At 41.7% G+C, this 26,489-nt stretch overlaps 1 protein-coding gene across 12 annotated transcripts in view; it reads left to right on the top strand.

Annotated features, from left to right (window-relative positions):
* Positions 1-26,489, top strand: part of EPB41 (erythrocyte membrane protein band 4.1) — a 187,997-nt gene that overhangs the window by 70,930 nt on the left and 90,578 nt on the right. For 10 of the 12 annotated variants that reach the window (XM_088460013.1, XM_088460014.1, XM_088460016.1 and 7 more), the window contains 6 exons: positions 8,413-8,488; positions 13,759-13,977; positions 22,352-22,439; positions 24,493-24,645; positions 25,736-25,833; positions 25,917-26,089. In XM_088460013.1, coding sequence (XP_088316139.1) covers positions 8,413-8,488; positions 13,759-13,977; positions 22,352-22,439; positions 24,493-24,645; positions 25,736-25,833; positions 25,917-26,089 — 807 coding nt within the window. Of the gene's footprint in view, positions 1-8,412; positions 8,489-13,758; positions 13,978-22,351; positions 22,440-24,492; positions 24,646-25,735; positions 25,834-25,916; positions 26,096-26,489 lie in introns of all 12 variants that reach the window. The other 2 variants (XM_088460011.1, XM_088460008.1) reach the window with 2 other exon arrangements.

Consider the following 26,489-nt stretch of genomic DNA (forward strand, 5'->3'; position numbering starts at 1 on the left):
ATATGGCCATAGAGTGAGAGGTTCTCACTTACAAATCTGCTTGAACACTGATAAAGACACGAATGAAAATGTGATGTGTTTTTAAATTAATTATTGCTGCTGTAGTCTAGATTGGACATTTTACTAGCCCAGTAGGAAATTAAAACAGATTGCATATGTTTGAATTTTATTAAGATTGTGTATTGCTTGTATACATTGTATGTGATTAAATATACACTTTTATTTATATTTTGTTCTCACTGATAATCATTTCTGCCATTTCTCAAATAAATACTTTTTAATTAGCGCAATAATGACACAGCAATATCATTGGATACAAAGATGCCTACTTATGGTGCAATATGGTTGTCACTTCCTGTCTGTTTGATCAGAAGTGGGTGCTATCATGATGGCAGCAGTTTAGTGGCCGGGCATTTGATGCATGGAAAATATATGGTGGTGTACTGTGCGTTGCGTTACTGGTAGTGCTGCCTGCACCTGAGGTACTTCAGGACCAGCGGCCAGTTACCTGGCAACTGAGCGGTTTCCTGCACTTAGCCAATGGGCAGCTGGAAAGAGGTGACAGCGGGGAGAGACATAGAAAGTTCACTGGGGGAGGGCAGCTCGTCCGGGCACCATCCACCCGCTGAGGTCAGCAAGGTGCATTTTGGCAGTTTATCATCGGGCCGGCCGTGGCACCCCGCTAAAACAGCCTGGCGGGAACACTATGTATACGCTTTAAATATATGCCTTTTGTCAACACTTCATTATTAGTTCACCTATGTAATGACATTTATACTGGTTAGCAAATGCCTACACCACATCAATGTACTTGCCTCATTTGTCTGACCAGAACTACTTTAAGTCAGGATGGCTCACTGCTGACCTATTTGACAAGGGAATAGACTTTTAACCATCAGTGTATTAACGAAAACTATCACAAACATTCTTATAAAAATAAACTTACCCTAAAAGTTTGATGTTTTTCTTTCTGCTCTACTCGCTTTCCTTTCTAATGCAGAGCTCTTCCAAAGGCCATTTAGGTTACTTGGTGGGTAGAGCCAGATTTGCATTCCTTCTGTGGTTTGAAAACCTGTTACTTGTCGTATCACATTTTGAATAGCAATTCCCACATCTTTTTAACCAGTTGTTATGACTCAATGGGCAAAATTGACTAAGCGGCGGGTTCTAAACCCCGGCGGTTTGGCGGCGGTTTTGTTATCTGCAGATTTACTAAGGCTAAAACCACTGCAAAACCGCCGCCAAAACACATTTTAGAATAGAACAGGGCTGTCATTTAGAAACCGCTGCAAAGCCGCCACCAAACCCCCGGGGTTTAGAACTGAATAGAACCCGCCGTCAAACCGCCACCAAACCACTGATGTTTAGAACCCGCCGCTTAGTAAATTTTGCCCATTGTCTGACTGTTTAAAAGTATGGAATAGAGATGAAAATCCCATGTCCAGGAGCAACAAAAATGATAAGGACTTCATTTGTCATTCATTTGCTGCATTTTTAGAAGGAGAAAACCACTCATTTGTTTCACCATTTATTTTGGAGGCTATGGGTCAGAATACTAATTGTAGTTATTGATGTGTGGACAAGGTTTTTTTGTGTGTTTTATTTCTCTTATATGTCCGACTTACAAAAAGGAAGGTAACAAATATATTTCTGACACATAAAGAAAAGGGAAGCTGTGTGCAAAATGCCTACTCAACAGTTTACAGTGTAATCCGAGTATGTGAAAATTCTGTTCCTTCCCATAAACTAGTATTAATCTCATACTGCCTACTCTCCAGGATCGTCCGGGAGGCTTCCAAATATCGGGGGGCACTCCCGGACACCTTAAAGAGTGGGCAAGTCTCCTGGAGCAGCCCACTTCCCAGGTGAAGTGGGTGGTACATGTGACAACACAAATCATTCTGAATCACGTCATTGTGGTCCCGCTCATCACTTTACAATGTCAGTAATCACGGCATTATAGAACAAGTGATTGTGCCATGATGACGCAATAGCTTCATCGCATCCACCCACTGGCCTGTGACAACTCCCGGCAGTTCCTGGCTGCCAAAAGGATGGCCAGTATGATTGTACTGCAGTGACGGATTTTAGCTAATGGCTGTAGGGCTGCAGCCCACCCTGTAAAATACACCACCTTCAGTAAGCTGCAACTCCCCCAGTCTGTGCACTGGCAGTGGCTTCACATTGGCTAATCACATGACAGACTGTCAATCCCAGAAGGAGGTGTTTTCTCCTCTTGTGACTGCATGTCCGGACTGCCATTAGCAGAAAGCACTTCCACTGGGAAACAACTTCTGCTTCTACACTGAAGTGCCAAAAGTCATGGGATAGCAGTATATAAAGGTACCGGTATGTGGTGCCGCCGTACTGTGACATGCATCAGTTGTAATCTGACATCTCTTGAGTCAGTTTGAACACCAGTTAGGCTGCTCATAGCAAGGCAACATGAATTATCAGAGTTCGGACGGGACATTATAGTGGTTGCCCGATGTATAGGACATTCCATTTCCGAAGTCTTCGATCTACAGTGTCATGTGTGTACCGGGAATACCCCATGGATGGCATTACCACCCACCGAGGACAGCGCAGTGGCCAACCACGGTTTTTTAATGATCTTGACCAGCAGAGTCTTGCCAGAATTGTCCACGCAGGAGGTACAAGACGCATATCCCTCAGGTCAGTACAGCGTTCTTTAGCTTCCATAGCTTCTGAGGAGCAGAAGACCTACCAGAGTGCCCCTATTAACACTATGAATCCGGGCACAGCTCCTCACCTGGGCTTGTGACATCGCTAATTGGGCACAGAGGACTGGCAACTTGTCGCATGGTCCGATAAGTCGATGGTATCGGACCATCAACTTATCGTGATGGCTGATGGTAGGGTTCTGGTGTGCTACAGACCCCATGAGGCCACGGACCCCAGTTGTCAACAAGGTATTGTGCAGGCTGGTGGTGGTTCCATAATGGTATGTGGTATGGGTTGAGTCCCCTGGTCCACCTGAACATGTCATTGACCGGTAACCGCTGCATTGCATTACTTGTTGACCATTTTCAGCCCTTCGTGGACTTCATGTACCACCACAATGAAGAATAATGCACCATGTCATCGGTCCCAAGTTGTCCAGAATTGGTTCGTGGGCACGTTCTAGAGAGTTATGATGAATGGTGTGTTCACCACGTTCGCCCAACATGAACCCAAGTGATTATTTATGGAACATGGTGGAGAGGTCCATCCATACACAAGATCCAGCATCTACAAATATCAGGGACCTGTGGGAAGCTATCCAGACGGCATGGGTCAACATCTCTCCAGAGCTCTTCCGTCCACTTGAAATCGATGCCATGGCGAGTTGCTTCAGTTCACCGGACTAGAGGTGGTCCTACATAATACTTCTGGCATGACTTCTGGCACTTCAGTGTATTACTCCAGTGGTACCTGGCTTCTAGGGGCTGCAGCCGATTCAGTCTTTAGAAGCCAGGTTTTGAGCACATGTGCATTTTTCTACCCTGTCAGATTTTTTGTGCATGCGCAATATACGGAGACTGACTACCTTCCGACCTCCATAGGTCGCCAACGATCACCACTGTTTGTAAGGGGGTTTAGAAATTGATTGGATCAGCCGCTTATTGATATCTGCTTCATGGACAAAACCAATGTATTTACTAAAGTTAGTTTTGACCTGCCAAACTGAACACTGCCTGTCTGTTTCAAAACACAGATTATGCTGCAGAAACGCAGTGAGTTTGTGGTGCTGCAGAAAGCTCTTGGATCCATGCAGCCTTCTTTATAGATTTTTGTGTGTGGAAAATGGTAGTGCCAGCATGTCCTAGCAGTTATTCAAATTGGACGTTACATGGCTTGCTGGGAGTGTGCTAGTAAAGTACTATATTCTATTATTAATCTATTAACCCCACAGCTCGGGGATATAGACATAGTCCTAGTGTTCTCAGCAGAGGGCAGGTTTCATCTAGGAGGGGAATACAGCCCTGCTAGACCAGCCTAGGTTGGCTCTCTTAAGTGGGAACCCCAAAACGTGTCGTCCTCGTCCCAGCTGCTAAAGCCTAGTGCTGCTTAATGGAAATATTGGGGTGAACCCATGTTCTTTGTTGTGATTTTTTTCTCCAATACTAGCCTAGGCTTGAAGGCTTAGGGGTCTATGTACTAAGCCATGGAGAGATATGAAGTACCAACCAATCAGCTCCTAACTCATTTTTCAAACACGGCCTGGAAAGTGACAGTTAGGTGCTCATTGGTTGGTACTTTATTTCCATCCACTTTATCTTTCTCCAAGACTTGGTTTATAAGACTTGGCCCCTACACACTAGACATTATCTTGAGCGATTTGGCTGATTCCGATGCATTGGAACGACAAATCGTTCATATAATTCAGTGTGTACGCCCGATGCCGATTCCGACGGGTTTAAGACAGGACTTAAATCATGGACCACTTCTTCATCAAAATTTAGTGTGTCTGGCTTTAATGGTGCAGCTTTTGAAACCATTATTCTTAAAGCAAAGTGCTTCTCAGACAGTGTCATTGGGACCATGCTTAAGACTAAAAAGCTGGTTTTGGCTAAAAATTTTTATATAGTATGATAAGTGTTTCCTACTGCTACTTCCAAGTAGGCCCATATACTTCTGTATTTGGAGGAAGGTCTAGATAACATTTGAGACTTGTTTCTTTAAAAGTTTAGATTTCTGGGCTTGTGTGCCACTACTCACCTAGTGAAATGCAATTGATGAATAGTTCTTGTGTTACTTGCAGAGGTAGTTTGGAACTGATTAGTGAGCGTTGCAACAGAAGTGCTTCACTTTTCAACACTAAAGGTGCATACATACAACGATTTTTTGAACGATTATCAATAACGATATCGTTCAATCGTTGAAAAAATCGATCACTTTCTGAGTTAAAACGATGAACAATTATCGTTCATGCGCGTTCATGTTTGTAGTTCAGTCAGACTGATCAACTCAACGATTTTCAGTAATGGAATATGCAAAAATGGTTTGTAGTTCAAAAAAATCGTTCATTACATTTAGTAAATGAATGATTTTAGTAAACGATTTTCGTTCATTTTTCCCTTGAAAAAATGAACGAAAATCGTTTACTAAAATCGTTCATTTACTAAATCGTTGTGTATGTATGCAGCTTTAGTGGATGCATTCTGTGAGCTTGTGTGGCCTACAGGTTCATGACTGAGCTGTTAAGGGGTCTATCCATTAGCAGATGTTTTTCTGAACGATGAAAGACAAAAGATATCTATTGAAAATTCCGGTGGCTGTGCTGAGATATCTGTCATGTACATGACAGATTTTGGCAAAAGACGAACGATGAACGATATCGCATGACATCATTCAGGGAGTGGATTTTTTCCTCTGCAGCGCTCTGTAGCTGCTGCTAATATCGTTCGTTGTTTAACGCATATAAACTGCAGGATATTTCTAATATCTGGCAGCGATATGCGATAATTGACCAATATGTTGGAGAGAAGAAAGATTCAATTTATAGGCCGCAGGAGTGCGCATCTGTCATCGTTCAGGGACTATCCATAGCAGATAAATTGAACGACTGAACGATATATCGTTCAGTCGTTCAATTTATCTGCTAATGGATAGGCCCCTTAACAGTACTTAGAGTTGACTGCGGCCAATCTAGTATATGGCAGAAATGTTTAGTTGTCTTTAGTGACAGCTAAAACATTTAAGTGAATGAAGGAGAAGGTTCTAAAGGCTCTGAGATTGTTATTAATTTTCCCACTAATTGCAGCCAAACCTGCAAAGGTCAGAAGATTGATTTTATGGTAATCATTACAATATACAGAATTAAGACGACCCGTCGGACCGACACATCGGCAGGGTACACATCGCTCGATGTGTACCCAGCTTAAGAAAACAATTAAATATTTGTCATGTACAGTGTAAATAAGAATAAGAAGTTTCCACTTACATTTTTGTATAATCATTGGTAAAGAAGCCTGAAATATTGAAACAGGTGTTAAAAGAACATCACAGACCTGTACATCAATTTAAAGAAAACTCATTGTATTGTTCTATATAACTATTTACTTTGGTATAAGCATAGCAAATATGATCTACATTTGATAGCACCATACCATATTTTTAGCACATGCCTTGTTTTAGCAAGCCTAATTGTTGAAATATATGCTCTATGAACTAATTTACACTGTTTTTTTAATTTGCAAAAGCTTCTAACACATTCAAAACCAGATTATTCATTAACTGTGGAAACAATTCCAATAAAACTTTTGTCAAATATATGGAAAGTTTTCTGAATAATGTAAAATCTATGACTGGCAACAGACAATAAGCAGATATAACAAACTGCCTTTACCAAAGGGAAGCAGTTGGGTAGCCGACGGTCGCAATGCCAACCGCCGGCTTCCCGACTGTTTAATCCCGGCAAGGTACAAATGACAGGCATCGAAATCTGGACTTCTGTCATTAGACCTACGCCGGGAGCCCGACACCCGCCATACCGATCGAAGGTAAGCCGGGCACGGACAGCTGCAGGAGGGGGGGGGGGGGGTTAGGGGCCCCCGGGGGGGTTATGGTTAGGCTAGGGGAAGGGGGGTTAGGCTCCCCCGGGGGAGGTTAGGGTTAGGCACCCACCCCCCCCCCCCGGGAGACTTAGGGTTAGGTTGCGGGGAAGGGGGGGGTTAGGTTTAGGTGCCCCTAAGGGATGGTTAGGGGGGAGGGATTAGGTTAGTTAATACTTACCTTTCGGGATCTTCACCTGTCGGGCTTCTGCTGCCAGGATTTGATGCGAGATGCGGCCGGCAGTAAATCATACTGATTCCTTACCAAATAACTGGCTGTCTCCGCTTGAGAAATTATTTCACAGATTTGCAAAAAATGCAACTTCGAGCATGCAGGATACAGCAGCTGGCTGCTCTGTCCAATTGCAACCTGTGTTGCAAAGTAGCAGCATTGTTAACTTTTCAATTCCCATAGGTTGCCAATAGATAGTGCTGAGAGCAACAGAATTGGAATGGCAATGGGGGGTGATTTCTCATTAACTTAGTGGGTGGTTGGGAGGAGGTAGGACATTTTGAGTCTAATTCAGAGGTGCACAACACTCCCGTGACTGCTGCGATTCTGTACGCAGCAGTTGCGCAAAAATATGCAAATGTCGCAGCCGCGGGAATTTGTACTGAGGCTCTTATTAGTGCCATGTCAAATCCGCCGCTTGTGTACAAACCATTGATCTTCTGAGCAACCCTATTTTCAAACAGAATTTCCGTTGCTACTAAGCTTTAACCACTGCATACAAATTCGCATTCACAGACTGAGACACCCCGAAAATGGACTCTACACGCCTGGGTTTGCCTCACCATCCTCCATAACCTTCCATAAATGTTTCTGTCAGTCACACAGCGTCCAAGTCCTCAATGCGACTGCCATTGGTAATCTCACTTGGAGCATGCACAGTGCGACTTATATGCATGCGCAGTATAACAATAAAATCGCTCAGATCAGCAAACATTGGCTTTGTGTGTACCTCTGAATCAGACCCTTTGTCCTTTTAAGGTGAAGCTAGCCATTAACCGTTTCTAGTGTACAGCCTAACCCTAGCTGTTTGCTAAAACAACTACTCAAGATAGTTTCTTGTCTAGTTTTTTGTATGTCTGTATGTTTAATGCATTCACATTTTTTTTTGTTTGTTTTTCATACACTTTTGAAGACCATATAGACATTGTATAGTGCAAATCTTGCTTTCTTGCATGCTTGTGTTATGGGTGCTGAAACACCCATAACACATAAAATTATGAGATTTAAGTAGGTTTATGGTTGCTGCATGTTATTTTTGTTTTCTCTTTCAATGGGGGTGATTCAATTCAGTGTAAATTGAACAGCACAGGGAGGGAGCTCCCAGAGCTATTCAACTCAGCGCACTCTTTAGTCTGACTAATGATTTCTCCTCGCACCCACCTGAAGGTCAGAGCGAACAGCCTCACGGTCTGCACTGTAGTCTGAGAATGCCGGTTCTCGCAACTAAACACCCAGGTTAAATCGCGAGAACCAGCATTCCCCAACTTAACTACTTCCCATCTGAGTAAAGATCGCACTGAATTGAATAGCTCCGGGAGCTCCCTCCCAGCGCTATTCAATTCACGCTGAATTGAATAGCGCCCAATAATTGTCCATATTTCAATGGCATTTTCAATTTTTACTATTAAGGTCCGTTTTAGTTTGGCTACTTTATTACTCTCATAATAAGTATTGTATTGGGCTATATGAAGCTTGTAGTGCAAACTACGCTACTTTTATTTATTTGGCATAAATCAGTGGTACCTATATTTGTCACCTGCAGTTGGCACTAGCCTAACATTATAATTTTTTTAATATTTTTTTTAATATACTAAAATGTGTACGATTATTTATTCTGCACAGGAGCTCGATGGGACTTCACCTTCAATGTAAAGTTTTATCCACCAGACCCTGCTCAACTCACAGAAGATATAACCAGGTAATGGCACATGCGTGTTTTGTGATTTTCTGATCTAAACCCAAAAAAGTTAGTTTATTATCGATTTGTTAATTTTCAAAAGCATTGTGATAGCTGGTCATTGATGAATCTTAACCTGCGACTATCCATTGTACATTTGTTTGAATGTCAGGCAAATGGTGCAGATGCCCACACTACCTCTATCACAATGCACAACTCATATTTGTTATAATGTCACTGACTATGCAAATGTTGAATTCTAGTTTTTTGAGATGAAATGTCCGTTACCTACAACAATGCAACAATTTCACTTGCTCATAGGTTTTTCCACAGGGGTTTCCTCTCACGTTCAGGGTATTACAAGGAAATCATTCTTTGTAATCAATAACAATATGCAATCTTCCAGCAAAGTGGAATAAATAATATATAATAAAATGTTTGTTTATGTTCACTTAAACGTTCCCCTTTTCCTTTTTTTTTTTTTTAAGAGCACTTTGCAGAACTTGGAAAGTAGAATGTGCAATATTTTATGCTTGCTGTGTCAACCATCTTGCAAAGATGAACAGGTTCAGTGACCGGATACCGGACTATAGATAGACAGTTAAAAGGTTGACAATGTCTAGATAGACACCAGATGTTAGACAGGCAATATTTGTTGACAGGGACAGACGGTCGACAGGGACAAAATGTCGACATGGAGAATGTCCGCTGTTGCAGATGGTCGACATGTTCAAAATATCGACACAAATGGTTGACAAACAAATGTTCAGCACTTTTTTTTTCTCGGGTTAGACACTTATTGGAGGGTTAGGCACTTACCGGAGGATTAGGGTTAGGCACTAGAAGGGACGGTTAGGGTCAGGCACCTACCCCAACGATTAGGGTTAGGCACCAGGAGGGAGGGTTAGGGTAAAGATTAGGGTTAGAAAAAATAATAAGATGTATCAACCATTTGACCTTGTCAACCATTTGTAACTGTCAACTTTTAGTGTGTCAGCCTTTTGTCTCTGTCGACCTTTTGTCCCTGTCGACCTATTGCCTGTCTAACATCTGGTGTCTATCTATACATTGTCAATCTTTTATCTATCTATCTTTTATACTAGACCCCCAGTGACCTAGACCCCTATAAATGGTTTTTGGGAGGTTCTGTGTCTCCGCTAGTTTTCTGCCAGGAATGGAAGGGAGGAGGACTGGGAACGAACTCCCATGTGCACTTGACTTTCACGACTAGCCCACATCTTACAATTTTGCTCTTCATTGGTTACATACAGTTAAACTGAAAATTATGTTTAAATATATACACTCCCAGGTGAAGTGAAGAATCACCCAACCCAGCTAGGAGCTTCCCCATGCACCTGTTGTTTTCCCATGACTCTCTGATATATCTCACAGCTCTTGTCGAAAACAGGGTTTTGTGATTGTGGCTTTAGAATAATCCTCCAAATCACAGAGAACACATTGGTGGGGAAAGTGGACACAATTCCAAGTTAAAATACTTTTATTACTACAGCTAAAATAAAATAAGCACTATTCAAATGCACATCAGCCAGGATACAAATGTCAAAAATTACATTCAAATAGATCCTATTGACTCAGCTAAATTGAAATGAGCACTATCAATTAAAATGCACATTTAAATAGATCCTTAATTGCAAACACAAATACACATATAAATAAAGTATGAAAAAAATTTGAAACATATGTATATATAAAAAAAAAAAAAATACCCAAAGAAAATTGGTAATTTTGGAAAGCAAGGGGGTTAACCCTTGTAGGTAAAGTGAGGCAAACTATAGGTGAAACTAAGGTGATAAATAGTGCGATCACACACTAAAAAGTATCACCGTGAGCCTGTTAGTAATCCAGTAAAATATAACCACATTGGTAACATTTGTGCTGTACCTCATTATGCGGGGGAAGTTAGGAGTCTTAAATAGTACTCCTAGATAGCAAATAGAGAAAGTGAAATCAGAAATCAGAGCGCCACTCTGCCTCTCTCGGGAATTTTTTATATTTTCAACAGTGCTTCCTTATTGCTTTAAGGACTTGAGACAAGACTCTGGTAAATGTTGGCTGAGACAATCCAGCAACAATAGCCACTGTGGGCTGGAAAGTCCCCGAGGCTAAAAAATGAAAAATGCCCAGCAGTTTGCAAATATCTACAACTGCTCTGTTGGTTGGTGCCAGAGGTTCCAAATCATCCTTTATTAAGTCATACAAAGTATATATTGCCGAAGTGGACAGGCGGTAAAACTTTACCACCTGATTCTCTGGAATCCCGTCAAGCACAAGTCTTTCGCAGTAAAGATGTGGCCTAGGGATCCGTGGCGTCAGAACCTGTTCTCTGCTTGGAAATACACTTTTATTACAGTGCTCCTCCAGCCATTGTTTTCTGGATTCATTTGCACTGGCTGCAAGCATAAATATGCAAACAGTATCAGAAGCAGACTCCATTTTGAAAGAAAAAAAAAGTCTGTGAAAGAGAACAAACAACTTTATACAAAACCAAATATGCTGGAAGTGCTCCTCCTCTTCTAATCCTGAATTTTGGATTTGTATTTTGGATGTAGTCTACTGCCCTCTTCAAAACCTCTCCTATGCTCCTAGATTATGTCCTCTTCTAGTAGCTGGTACTGACTTCTGCACTATGCAGCAGTTGTTGCAACTTTCAAATGGGGAGGGAGAAACCACTTCTGTATAAAAGACAGGAGGTAACCCAAACTTAACATTCCTATTTGTGGAATTTAGGGCATCTTTACATAAAAAAAAAATACTGTTTTTTAAAAAAAATTCATAAGAGAAATAAACAGAGAATTTCAGCCTCCAATTGTCAGGAATTGAAATTGTCAGACTAGCCGTAAAAGAATTGAATTGGTCTAGAAAAAATAGGTGCGAGAAGAAATCCTTTAGCCGCCCAAACAGCGCGGTGTATTGAATAGCTTCAGGAGCTCCCTCCCGCAGCTATTCAACATCGCACTGAATTTAATACAGCCCTAGGAGTACTATTTAAGACTCTCTTCCCCAGCATATTGAGGGACACCTCGATATTTACCAATGTGGTTATATTTTACTAAATTGCTAACAGGTTCGTGGTACATATACAAAAAATCACTTGTACAAAGATGTTGTAATATACTGGTTGTTCAATAAGGTAATTCACATATGGAGGTTCTGACATGTTTAGAATGTGCAGGTATATAGAGACAAATGCCCAACTTACATCAATTAATACATACCAAATATATCGGACAAAGAGACAGGCACCACAATATAGTAGATTTTATAAATTCCAAGTCAATGTGTTCATTAAGGTCATCAGGTTGTAGTGATTTATTTCCGGATAGCCACAAAGCTTCCTGTCTACCCAGGGTCTTGATTCGGTTTGTTGGATACTGTGTCAGCAGCCTCCTCAGAATGTTTCTCCCCTGTTCAAGGAAACAGACCCCCACTGCAAGAGTGGTGCGACCCGATGGCAATCAGAATTGCAATTTATATAAATGAATTAATGTCTGTTTGGACTCACAAGTACACACATTTTTCGTTTTATCAAACACATAGGAATAAGTCAAACACCTAGTGTTTTGGCATATTCGTTCTCCTTTAAGTGTTCATATATTCTTTTTATAAGAATTTTTTGTGAAAATAAGCCAAGTGACAGAAGATTCTTGAAATGTTTTTGCCCATTTGAAAATAACAGAAGGTGTTAGGCCTAGGTAAGTTGCAGACAGGATTGAATAACAGTAGAAAATAGATCTGTTTAATAGTATTACTCATCTTATTGGAAGCAGAGCTACATTTACTGATAAGAGTTCATCTTTTATTTGCAACTATTCTTTTTATGCAACAGAGTTTATATAAGGAAGAAGTGTAAGTTCGGGCTTCAGCCAAAAGATTTATTGTTAGTTTTTATTTTTGATTACAGAGAGGAGCTCCACTGCCTGTGATGTGGTGTTTTTAACGGAGGCGGTGCAGTTGTCGTTTAGGGATATTATTTTATAATTTTCTATAGTGTTGCTGGAATAATGTAAATAGTCCCTGTGGAGCCTATGGACCCTGAAGAAGAAAATGAGAGTTATGGTAAGAACTTTGTTAACTCTCCTTCTTCGAAGTCCATAGAGTCCACAGGGCACCCGTCCTGCCGCACCTGGCTTCATATGGGCTATCATACTGGTCGCCGGATTCCCGTCTCCATCTCTGTGAGTGTGTGATTCTTGAGTTTTCCAGACCTCCTTCTCTCTTATCCTCCTCCAGCCTTTGGCTTTTTACCAACTGAGGTGCCTCTGGCTTGGGGATGGGGTATAGGGAGAGTGGGCCATGGCATCCTGGCAGCTGAAAGCTTTAACTGCGTGGTGCCCGGATTGGTTCCCTTCACCTACACCCCAAGGTGGACCCTATGGACTTCGAAGAAAGAAAGTTAACAAAGGTAAGTTCTTACCATAACTCTCATTTTCCTCTATTCCCCTTCCTGACTCATCATGTTACAGCATTGGTACATTGTGGTGCATTCTTCTGTATGGACTGACCTTTCCGCAAAGGGTAGTGATAAGGGTAATTTGCTTGTGGTTCTTGATGAGAAAAAGTGATGATTTTGGCCCTCATTCAGAGCCGTACACTCTGAGCAGAGCGCACGCTCTGAATGAGGGCCGCCCTCCATAAAAATGGAGCGTCCTCCTGGACGCTCGTATAGCTGTGGGTCACCACCCACAGCCTATACGAGCGTGCAGTTTGATGGCCGCGATGGTCGTGACCATAGTGATGTCAGTGGGCCGGCTTCTGACGGGAGACGCGGCCACCAAAGGGGGCGTGCTGTCAATCAACATCGACAGCACGCCCCCTTTGATCAGACACAACGAGCGAAGGACTTTCCTTCGCTCGTCGCGTCTGGAGCATGCGCACGACGGAGCTCCCTCCGTCGTGCGCATGCTCAGTGCAGACCATCGACCCACTTGCGAGCGGACAGCCGCTTGCGAGTGGGTCTGAATCAGGGCCTTTGTTTTTTGTTTAGAAGACTGGCTTACCTTTTAACACATGTTGCTCACATTACTGCTCAATGAGAGAGGCTTTGAGAATTGTTTTACTGTGTCTAGAACTGTTGAGATAAAAGTATATAGTCATGACTATATATTTATCTTTGTCTGTATATGATCAACAAATTACAGTGTCATGGAGAGCTAAATCTGAGAACTACTTTTTTTAATTTAACAAGGTTAAAACTTTTATAAGTCTTTCCTACTGCCACCAGATTACTACTATATAATGACCATTTTCACTCTTTCATTTTCTTCTTATAGATATAACCTGTGCCTCCAGCTGCGCCAGGATATCCTAAGTGGGCATCTGCCATGCTCATTTGCTACCCTAGCTCTTTTGGGCTCTTACACTGTCCAGTCAGAAGTGGGCGATTATGATGAAGATCTCCATGGCACAGACTATGTTAGTGAGTTTAAACTGAGTCCAAATCAGACCAAGGATCTGGAGGTAAAGGTTGCAGAACTGCACAAGTCTTACAGGTGAAAATGGAGAACTTTCGGAGACCTAGGGAACTATGTAATAGCCTGCTGACTGCAGGCATCAACGAGTCCTGTGCGAGACTGCCCAATGTTTTAAAGTAGCAGTTGATTTTGCCATTTAAATGACTGCTACTTTAAAACACCGGCCAGTCCTATGCCAGCAGTTTGCAGGCTTTTACATGTACCCCTTAGAATCTAAATAGCGCTAATCTTCTACTTTGTTTTTATAATTTCTGTTCTGTTGTTGCTTTACTATTTCATTTCTTTATATTCTTGCAGATTTTCTATACATTGTACTCTTCAACATTATTGGTACAAATTTTAGTACAATCTGTACAATATTTTCAAAAGTAAATGGAAATGTACCAACTTTGCATCCTCAGAATATTTTAATAGGATGTCCAAAGTCGTGAACAAAAAAAAAATCCTTTTCAACTTACATGTTGTAATGTCAAAGAGGAAATAAAAATATGACCAGGACAGTATTAAAGACACCCTTCCTTAATATGTGTTTGCACACCCTTTGGCAACAAGGACCTCCTCCAAGTGTTTCTTCTAGCCATATATAAGCTTCTCGCACCTGTCTGCTGGTAGTTTCTCCCACTCTTCCATTGCAATTTGTTGAAGCTCTTGAATGTTTGCAGGATTCCTTTACCCAATGGCAGGATTTAGCTCTCATGCATAGGAACCCTAGATGGTGGATCTAGGGTTAAACAGGAGTGGTGATGTCCCACTTCCTTAGGATAATAAACTTGATTGCTTACTCAAGAAAATGTCCCAAATAGTTCCATATTAATTAAGGTAGATCAGATATCCTTCTCATTTCCCAAATCACCGTAGCTTTTCAGGAGGTCACTCTCTTTAAATGGAGTAACTATAAACTCATAAACAAAAATAAAAGACCATAGTGCAGAAAACCTTCAAATAATAAAAAGGTTTAATTTTAACATTGCACTCACATTTAATACAGATATAAAAGCATATCACCACATAATGGGTTCGCCAGCAGTTCAATGGATGAGCTGGAGCTTGCCTTCACTCCTCCGATGGTAATAGTGAGTGGCTACAGGTACAAGATCGTTCCGGTTACCAGATGTCCTATGAAGTGGCTTTAGAAAGTTCCAGCTGGTTTCAAACAAATTGGCAGGTCCAAAGAGGTTATAACCAGGAAAGTGCAGTCACTTGCTTAATGCGTTTTGAACCTCCAGGGTTCTTCATCAGATGCTTCTTATGTAGTGACGCGGCGACGCTGCACGTGTAGGAACACCGTCTATGACATCATCACTGTGAGCTGAGGTACAATCAGAGCTCTGTGGTTCTCTGGATGGAAGCGCCGGCGGCTAGGAAACACCTATGATGACGTTAGGCGTCCTGAAAGTAGCTGGACGCTGACAGCGTGCCCGGCCACACTCCCCAGGTATTTGAGAGACAGCAGGCTCACAGGGCTCCATAGCCACGCCCCAAACACTATTTTGGCAGGTGTTTGAGCGCTGCTGGAGTTCTGCTTGGCTGAGACTCACTGCAAATTACAGGGGGGTGGCTGTCTATTATCAGATAAGCAGTGAAACTAGGTTAATAACCTAGTGATATATGTTGGTCTTATAACATTGTTATGAATATATATAAGCACATTTACTGCACTATTTCTCAGGAATTTAGGCAGTAATATGCATTGTTTTATACGGAAGAGTCTTTGTTTTCCTTTGTTTTTTTGCGAGTGAATGTGGACTTCAAGGAGGCAGATAGGTGATTTAGAGTCTTATTAAGCCTCCTCTCTTTTAGCTGTTATTTTAGAAGCAGTGCTTGTTGTTTTAAAAAAAAAACAACAAAAAAAAAAACCCTTCTTTGGTGTTTTTCTATTCAATTCCAGTGGAATTTAGATAGCTATCTGTATTGGTTCGAATTGTCCTTCTCTCTCCTAATATGGAGAAGCCAGGAAAATGTTCCAAAAAACTGCTAGTCACTTTTTATACTTGTTCAAAATGTGATAAAAAGTTGCCAAATGGTTGTACGGAACCAGGAAAGCTCTGTGCAGGTTGTTCACAAGGATATTCATTACTGGGAGGTTCGGCTGAACAGTCGGTGATGCCTGATTGGGCCAGGTCTTTGGATGAGGCCATAGGCGATTTACGTCACTCTCATGCAAATTATGATACCCTGTGCTCCAGTTCCTAGTTTGTCTGAAACCTTGGTAGAGCCCAGATGGGTCAGGATATGGGACATTGTCTCGTTGAGATGGCAACATCCCTAAAGAAAATGGTAATGTCAGCAGGGGCAACAGCCACTAAGAGACTTTCAAGTCTGTCCTGAGTGGATTTTCCTGGAGATGAGGCTTCAGCCGCCTCCTCCCAGGAAAAAGGGGAATTGGTTTATGACTGGGAAGACACCTCAAACTGGGAGGATGACTCCCATTCTGATTCAGGGGTTCTATGTTGATAGATGCGGTTAGGGAGACTTTGCATCTACAGAAAACAGCAATTCCAGTGACTAGTTACATGTTTCTTCTTACATTTAAAGAAAGAAATGAATCTGTTTTCCCTGAATTTTGACATTTTGAAGAAATATTAAAACCTGATTCCAAATGTCATATTCCGAAAAAATTTAAATATCTTTATCCTTTTTCAGAAGAAGATACCAAGCTTTGGGAAATTCCACCCATGGTGGATGCTCCAATTGCTAGGTTGGTCAGGAATACTGTTATTCCCACAACACAGTCTGTAACACCTAAAGATCCTATGGATAGAAAGAATGAGGTTGTACTTAAGTCTATATTCACTTTGTCAGGAGTCTCGCTGCGCCCTGTTCTGGTTAGTGCCTGGGTGATAAAGACTATCAATTCCTGGATGACCCAGATGATTGCTGTGTTTCAATCAGAGGGTTTGTCTGAAGCTAGTTCTTTAGCTGATAAGATTTCGGAAGCTCTGACCTATATAGGTGATGCTTTAATAGATACTATTCATGTACAGTCTCATATATCTTCTTTGGCCATTTCCCCCAGACGTTCTCTATGGTTTATAACATGGAAGGCAGACACAGAGGGCCTGATTCAGAGCCGCTCATAAGTGGCCGCTCGTTCGGTCTGAGCGATGTTCGCACAACTGCGCATGCGTATGGGTCGTAATGCGCATGCGCAAACCAGCCATTGCGGTCGGAAATCGTGCTCTCGCAAAACAGCGAGGGGCTGCTAATTTGATTGACAGAATGTACCGTTTGTGGGTGGTAACAGGGGAAGGTGCTTGAAAACAGGAGAGTGGAGATCCGAACGCAGGCGTGCCTAATGGTCAAAAGGGCGTTTAATGGGAGTGCATAATTAGTAAAGGAGCATCATCGACCACGTCACTTGGTTGTCTTTTAGCCTGAACTGCTCGCAGTGATAGCGGTAGGAAAAACCTACCACAAGCACTGCGAGCAGTTCAGATGCCTTTCGATGTACCCGATTAATCTAATAAATACCGGAGATGATGTGTGATGCAAAGGGGCGTCTTTACAAAATAGCGAGCGCATTTTTTGCTCGCTCGCTCAGACATAGAGGCGTCAACAAACCGCAAAGAGCGAGTGCTCAATTTAAATAGCCGGCCCCTTTTTTGGAACGACCGTTCGCAAATAGCGTCCGGCTCTGAATCAGGCCCAGAGTCCAAGCATGCTTTAGAGACATTGCCTTTTGAAGGAGGTTTTCTGTTTGGTCTAGAATTAACTAAAATTATTTCTCAGGTCACAGGAGACAAAAATCTTTACCTTCCCGTATAAACTCCAAAACCAAAATCTCCTAGGTTTTGTTTCTTTTGGACCCAAGGCAGGGGAAGCTTTCAGGCCTTCCGGGGTATGCCTAAGGGTCTCCGTGGAGGTTTCTTTAGGGGGCGTGGTGTCCCCGGCACCCGTCGCCCTGGTGCTAAGTCAGCAGGTCAATCCACATGACTCTCACGGGACTGGGACCCGTCCTCTGGTGGGAGGCTACTAACTCAAATTCCAGGAAACTTGGATTCAATCCAACCTGGATTTTTGGATAAGTCAACTGGTAACCAGGGGTTACAGTTTAGATTTGGAGGGTCCTGTTCCAGAAAGATACTTTTCCACTCCTTTCCCTGTGGATAGTTGCAAAAAAGGCGGCTCTGAAACAGGCAATTTCTGCACTTTCCGATTCCGGAGTAATAATTCTGATTCCGGTACTACAGCAGGGCCTGGGGTTTTACTCCAGTCTTTTCTTGGTAGACAAACCAGAAAGGTTGTTTCATCCCATTCTCAAACTCAGGGGGTTAAATGCTTATCTCGACTTAAAAAAATGAAAGATGGAGTCCATAAGGTCAGTAATTGGTTCCATGGAGAAAGGGGAATTTCTGGCCTCCATAGATATCAAGAATGCCTACCTCCATATTTCTATATGGAGGTATCATCAACATCTTCTGCGGTTTGCAGTGGGGCACCGGCATTTTCAGTTCCAGGCTCTGCCATTCAGTTTGTCCACCGCTCCCAGAGTCTTTACATAGGTAACGGCACACATGATCTCCCTACTCAGGAGTGGGGGGGGGGCAATGTGTTGGCTTATCTGGACGATTTGTTGCTGTGGGCACCTTCAATAGCCCTATTGCAACAACATCTTCAGATTACCATAGGAATGCTCCAGAGATTCGGCTGGATCATCAATTTTCCCAAGTCAAATTTAATTCCATCTCAGAGGATGGTATTTTTGGGTCTTCTCTTTGACACCCAGTGTCACAGAGTGTTTCTTCCGCAGGCAAAGATTCCAGATATTCAATCCAAAATAAGGATCATTTTACAGATGCCTCATATCTCAGTCCTCAGGGCTATGCAGCTACTGGGAAAAATGGTAATATGTAACAATGAGTACACTTAACCCAGGTGCATGGAAGGGAAAAAAAAAAAGCAAGCTGCTTTAGTCTAGTCTGGTTATACACCCTATATTCCAAAAAGACACTACATATAGAAAGATGACCATACACGAGGCGCTAATTTCAATACATACAGTATAATGCCCAATAATTCAATACTGGCAAAGCCAAAAGGCAAATAAATGGCAAACACTTCCCTTAGAAATTTGCTTCTCCCGTTGACACGACGTATGGTGTCACATGAATGGTAAATGTCTCTCACAAATGAAAGTTAAAAAGTGTTTCACAGCAATATAGTATAGTTTACTCAATTTATTGAGTTATAACACATAAGAGACAATTAAAATAAAGTATAATCATAGCATTAATGTCACAATCTTAATGGTAGTAGATGGAGATGTTACCAGAAAAACTTAACCATGGGGCATATAGATGGTATAGAGTTGTAGGCTCAGGAACCTCACACTCAGCTCCCTTATGGCTGTCCAGTTCTTCCTAGAAAGATATCCAGAATGGTGTGATACTCCTGTCACAAGTCAACATGTATCGAGCCACGCTCTTCCTCAGGACAATAACTGGGAAAAATGGTGGCTTCATTCGAAGCCGTTCCTTTCGCCAGATTCCATACCCGACCACTGCAAAACCAATTGTTTCATCGATGGATGAAGTCAGACCCTCGATTAAACAGGCAGATGTTCAGATGATCTCTGCAGACCCCTCAGTCACTTCTATGGTGGCTGCGGGATGCAAATCTGAACAGGGGTTGCCAATTGTCAGTAATAAATTGGATCATTGTCACCACAGATGCCAGCCTAACAGGCTGGGGGGTGGTGGTTCTAGACAATGCTCCTACAGGGTCTTTGGTCCATCCAGGAAGCTTCTCTTTCCATCAATATACTGGAATTAAGGGTGAATCGGTATGCATTGGTTCAGGCTCAATCCCATCTAAGGAGCCTACCAGTGCGAATCCAATCAGACAATGCCACGGCAGTTGCTTATATAAACAAGCAGGGAGCACACACAGCTGGTGAGCAATGAGGGAGGTTTCTCACATCCTTCATTGGGCAGAAAGTTGGGTTCCAGCTATTTTGATAATTTACATTCCAGGGGTGGACAACTGGGAGGTGGACTTCTTAAGTTGCCATAGTGTACATCCAAGGTAATGGGATTCACACCAGGAAGTGTTTGTGGAAATAGTTTCCAGATGGGGATTTCTAGACATAGATCTAATGGCTTCTCGTCTCAACAAGAAACTTCCAAGGTACAGATCTCGGTCCCGGGATCCTCAGGCATCTCTGGTGGATGCCATGACAGCCCCTTGGGTGTTCCAGCTGGGATACATATTTCCTCCTCTGGGGTAATGTTACCCAGGGTAATATAGTGGATTCGATCAGTGGCACGGCCGGTCATTCTGGTGGCTTCAGACTGGCCGTGCCGTCATTGGTACACAGTTCTTCGGAACATGCTGGCTGACGTTCCGTATCGTCTGCCTCTGCGTGCAGATCTGTTACTTCAAGGTCCATGCCGTCACCCAGATTTGCCTCGCTTGACTTTGACGGCATGGTTCTTGAATCCAACATATTGAGGGCCAAAGGGTTTTCAGAATCTGTTGTGAAAACCATGATACAGGCTCGCAAACCAGTCACTTCCCAGATTTATTATCAGATATGGAAGATATATATTTCTTGGTGTGAACGACACAAGTTCAAACCTGAAGGTTCAGAGTGTCTCGTCATTTGTCTTTTTTGCAAGATGGATTGATTAAGGGTCTTAGATTGTCCTCTCTTAAGGGACAAATTTCGGCCCTGTAGATCTGACTTCATTCCTGAAGTTCAAACCTTCTTGCAGGGGATTCTTCGTATACAGCCTACTTTATGTCCCGCTGGTTCCTCCTTGGGACTTGAATTTGTTTTTTTTTGGATGCACTTCAAAAGGCTCCTTTTGAGCCATTGGATTCTGTAGAATAGCGATACCTCACTTTGAAGGTTATTTTTCTTTTGGCCATTGCCTCGGCCAGAAGAGTATCTGAGTTAGCGGCTCTTTCTTGTAAATTTCCGCTTCTTATTTTTCATGAGGATGGGGAGGTGTTACGCACTAGACCTTCCTTTCTCCCAAAAGTGGTATCGGCTTTCCACATTAACCAAGATATTGTCCTTCCAGCCTTTCACCAGGCTTCAGTGACTAGTGAAGCTTCTTCCTTAGCACTGTTGGATGTGGTACGTGCGTTATGCATTTACTTGGAACGCACTCGTCTTTGAGATATATGGATTCTTTGTTGGTGTTGATTGATGTCTCAAAAATAGGCTGGCCAGCCCCGAAAGGATCCATCGCTAGATGGGTCACTTCTGCCATTCAGCAGGCATATTTGTCTTCAAATCTGACGGTTCCGGACACAATTCGGGCACACTCAACTCGTGCTGTCGAGGCTTCTTGGGCTGTGCGGCATGGTGCCTCGGTTGAGCAGCTGTGCAGAGCAGCTACCTGGTCATCTGTACACACAATTTTACTGCCTCCATACATTTGAGCAAGGGACGCCAGTGTCGGGCAAAAAATTATTCAAGCGGCTGGTTCTGACTCTCCCCTCTTAAATTGGCTTGCTTTGGTATCCCCCAGATAGATGAAAAAGGAAATACGATTTTTACTTACTGTAAAATCTCTTACTTGGAGTCCATCTGGGGTATGCCGGGATCCCTCCCTTGTTTGGTTTCATACTAGTTACCTGTTGGTTATCTCAGTTCTTCCGTGGGTCTTTCTCTGGCTTTGTTAAACATAAACTGCGGGTTCTAGTGGAAGAGGAGGGGGTTATATATTGGGTGGGAGCCAGTCTTAATTAGTGCTCGACTCCACAGCTCACTATGCATAACCCAGAGGTAATGGCATCCCCCAGATGGACTCCAAGGAAGAGATTTTACGGTAAGTAAAAACCGTATATTTTTTTTCCTTTTCGACTATTCTTTTGTGGTTTTGGATGTGTGCTTTTGGATCTTTATCGTGCCAGAGGACCCATGATCGTCAACCCAAACCTAGTTGTCTGTCATTTGGTAGCACATTTTACTCCAAAATGTCTTGGATATTTTCTGATTTCATGATTCCTACAATTACGTTAAGAACTCCATTACCAGAGACAGCAAAGCTCTCCCTCAACATTATGGATTCTCCAACATGTTTAGCCGTAGGTATGGTGGTGTTCTCCTTAAAAACTTAATTTTGTCGCCTATAAACAAATCATTGGTCTGCATTGCCAAAGAGCTCTATTTTAGTTTCATCTGTCCACAGAGCATTTGGCTAGAAGGATTGTGGTTTGTTGGCTGTGCCACTGTAACAAAGCATATGGGTAAAAATATTCTTTATTAAAGCTGCTAGAAGCTCATTGTATACTGTTCCTGCCTTATATATTTTTCTTTTTATAGTTCTACAGTGAGTATATATGTTTCATAGTTATTTGTTAATCACAACTGAGCTGAGGATATGGACAACTTGACCGTATATATTTTCTATGTTAATCTTTGCATTTGTATGTTCATCAGATCAATGACCCCAGCCCAGGCTGACTTGGAGTTCTTAGAAAATGCCAAAAAGCTGACGATGTATGGTGTGGATATTCACCAAGCCAAGGTATTATTGTGAAGCTAAACATAGACATTTTTATTATAAATTTCTATGCATTTAAATAATGTCTGTAGCACTCAGTAATATGAAAATTTAACCATACACTTCAGTCAGCAAAAAGAATCGTTCAAAATTGTAGTACTAATTTTGCAACATGTTTGTCTTATTATTTTATAAGCTAAATAGAGGCTAGAAATAACTGGATTAACCAGGCTACAGTCTCACCTGAATTGCTGCTGACCTAATGGATTATATATCAATATATCATTGTATTTAGAGTGTAAATGTTGTGGTGGATGTAAAATCATCCAGTCCATTTATTAATATTTAATTTACAACTTTTCTTTCAAAATATGTGAAATAGAAAAGTATACTAATGTGAGAATTTAAAGGATTTCTCATTGCTATGACATAGTATTTGTTTTTATTATCATACATTTATTTTTTAATAAAAGACATCCTATCCCACTTTATACTCCAAGGAGTGGGTCCAGAAGTGAATGCGCCTAGCATGCTAACAATACCACCGGGCTGACCGCTGCCCGCTCTCCTGCATAGTACTGCTCTTGGTATGTAAGCTTTGAGGTAGTGCTTCGCAGACTTCAGAGTTAAACACTACCACTATGGCAACAGATCCTTTGGTTTTTTATAAGGGTCTGTACCTATGGCAGTTCTACCCAAGTATAAACATGGTTGTATCTACATTACCAGTCAAAAGTTTTAGAACACCACCATTTTTTAAGTTTTTACACAAATTTAAGCAATTCAAGTCCAGTGAATAACCTGAAATACAATACAAAGGTGGTAATCTGCTAGAGGTTAAAACATAGTTTAAATTCGCAAAAACTGAAAAATAATATACATTTCAGAGTTTAAAATAAAGACCTTTTCATGGAACAAGTATTGGGTTAAGACTTTACAGCTGTTCTGCAGCAATGAACAAGAAGCTTGCATGGGCCTTGAAGCACTGCCAGTGGACACGTGAAGACTGGAAGAAGGTCTTATGGTCCGATGAATGAATCAATGAGTATCTTTGTACACTGTTGAGAGGGCCAAAGAATGGTTCCTCAGTGTGTGACAGGCTTGGGGCTCTTTTGCTGGATCCCGATTCAGCAACTTGCATAGAATGACTGGTACCCTAAACCAAAAGGACTACTACAGAATTTTGCAGTGCCATGCAATACCCTCTGATCAACAACTAGTTGGTCAAGGATTCATTCTCCTGCATTTTAATGACTCAGAACATACCTGCAGGCTATTTCAAAACTACCTGTGAGAAAAATAATAAGATGGTAAGCTTCAAATCATGGAATGGCCAGCACAGTCTCCAAACCTAAACCCTATATATTTGGTTTGGGATGAACTGGACAGAAGGGTGAAAGCAAAGCAACCTATGAATGCAGCATATTTGTAGGAACTTTTGCAACAGTGTTGAGAAGAACTACCCAAAAATATTTTGAAAGAATGCCACAAGTGTGTTTGCCGATTATATTTTTAAAAGGGGTTTACTTTGATGAGTCAAAAATGTAAATGACATTTTGTTAAACAAAATTATTCTATGTTTTCATTTTTAGCTCTAATTATTTATTTGTTCTATGCTTTAATTTCAAAGTAAAATGAGACAAACTGAAAAAATGGGGGTGTTTTGTGACCTGTACTGTATGTGAACATATGTGTCCTAATTGGACATTAAGTGCTAGGGCACAGTTGGGTGATAACAATCAGTTTGCAGTTATCATCTCTTTTCAGTATTCACCAGTCCCATTTAAATTCTAGATGTGGACCCATATAACACTGTGATTTCTGGGCATTTGAATCTAAAACAACCTAAATTACCAGCAGAATTTTTGTATATGGGCACCATAGATATATCCAAGGCAAGTTATTTTATGCTTGAATGTAAATGGTCATTGTGCTGTTTCAGCTTTTGAAGGTTTTACAGAAGTGGTGTGTTACAGCTGCTAGTCTGAAAATTCTGTTAAGCTTTTTGTGTGTTATATACTACATAAAATATGTAGTACTTTTATAAGTGAATGACCTATCCTACTGTGAATTTCAGGACTTGGAGGGAGTGGACATTAAACTTGGGGTCTGCTCTGGGGGTCTCATGGTCTTCAAGGACAATCTGAGAATCAACCGTTTCCCATGGCCCAAAGTCTTGAAAATCTCATATAAAAGAAGTAGCTTTTTCATCAAGATTCGCCCGGGAGAGGTATGAAAGAAACATTGGATTATGATACACTCAAGATTTATACACAGACTTAAGCCAGGCACATACTAGACGATGTGTTTACCTAGCGATGGCACATTATATTGGGTGTTCAGTATACACTGCATGATCTAGTGTACGACTGCCCGATATATCGGTCCCCCTGCCACATCAAGTACATGGTGCTGGCCACCTGATCTTGAGATCTGCCTGTACTGAGATGAAGGACGCACGGGAGCGCGCAATAGTGCGTAGACACTGGATGATTTGTTGTAATCCTGCAGCTTTTTTACAACATACAAATGTGTCCTCATACACACAGCCTCAATACCCCATGCGACTCGAAATGCCCACTACAAGTGAGCCACACCTAGCAATGGAACGTGTTCCGCATCTTTTTCGCTCATATGTGCGTCAATGCGACAAACTCGCTTCATGGGACTGCAATGATTAATTTGATATGCGACTGAGTATGAATCTGTACAACGGAACTTGGCGCGAAAAAAAGTCACTCTGGCTGCATTGTAGCACTTTGTGTACAGAAGCCGAGTCACACAGGACCTGGCGCACCGAGAAAGGATATTTAGCACGACTCAAACGACTGCAATCTTGTATTTGGACACATCTGTAAAATGAAGTACCTTTAAACATGAATTAAACGATAGTAGCAATGTATTCAATATTCAGAGATCTATCCAGCTTCTCGATTAAAAAAAGAAACTTAACCAAGGACTGTAGAAATTCAACTTTTATACAAGAATGAATGTAAAACTGCCCATAGATTAAACCAAAAGCATCTCCCTAACTTAGCAATGGTTTCTTGCTTTACTTATTATCATCATTATTTAAAATTATGGTGCAACAAAACTCTGCAGTGCTGACTGTATAACAAACATTTTGGAGCATCTATTTCTCCTCAGTTCACCTTTTAAAAAGAATAGACTGAAGGAAAGCTTAATAAAAAGACTCAAGCATACACACACAGTCAGTATGGTACATATCTGTTTTATCTTAATATTAATGTAACATTATACATATATATATATTACATAATTTGCCAAATATTTACTAAATTATTTTCCTTTTGTGGTAGCAGGAGCAGTATGAAAGTACAATAGGATTTAAATTGCCAAGTTACCGAGCTGCCAAGAAACTTTGGAAGGTCTGTGTTGAGCATCACACATTTTTCAGGTAAGTTATTTTTTACCCATATTGGTTTATTTGTTTTGCAATTTTTTTCCTAAATACAGCATATTTATTTTTTACATTTTCAGGTTGACATCTACGGAGTCAATCCCTAAACACAGGTTCCTGTCATTGGGATCCAAATTCCGTTACAGCGGGCGCACACAGGCCCAGACAAGGCATGCCAGTGCACTCATTGATAGGCCTGCCCCCCAATTTGAGCGAACTGCCAGCAAACGTGCCACTCGCAGCCTGGATGGAGGTGAGTGTAAGCTACTTCTTTTATTAATGTAACATGTAAGATTTTTTGTGCGTGACTGCTTACATCCTAGTACCCTGTTATATGAAGATTTCACCCATGTTTAGGAGAATTAGTTTATTAGGATTTCCTCCCCTTGGTGAAATTTGATATGACATGATTGCATCTGAAAACTTTCCTGACATTTTTCTAGGCACAACGCAGGGGGTTGGGTATAGGATGCCGGCGCTCGGGATACCGGCAGTCAGAATTCCGACTCCTGTATCCCAACAAGTTAGGATACCTAACCCTCTCCCTAACTATCCCCGGTGCCTAAACCTAACCCCCCCTAGTGCCTCAACCTAACCTCCCCCTCCCAGCACCCTAACTATACCCCCGTAGTGCCTAACCCTCCCCCTAGTCC

This window comes from Taudactylus pleione, unplaced genomic scaffold (assembly GCF_031769625.1).
Source record: "Taudactylus pleione unplaced genomic scaffold, aTauple2 ptg000959l, whole genome shotgun sequence".
NCBI classification, from domain to species: domain Eukaryota; kingdom Metazoa; phylum Chordata; class Amphibia; order Anura; family Myobatrachidae; genus Taudactylus; species Taudactylus pleione.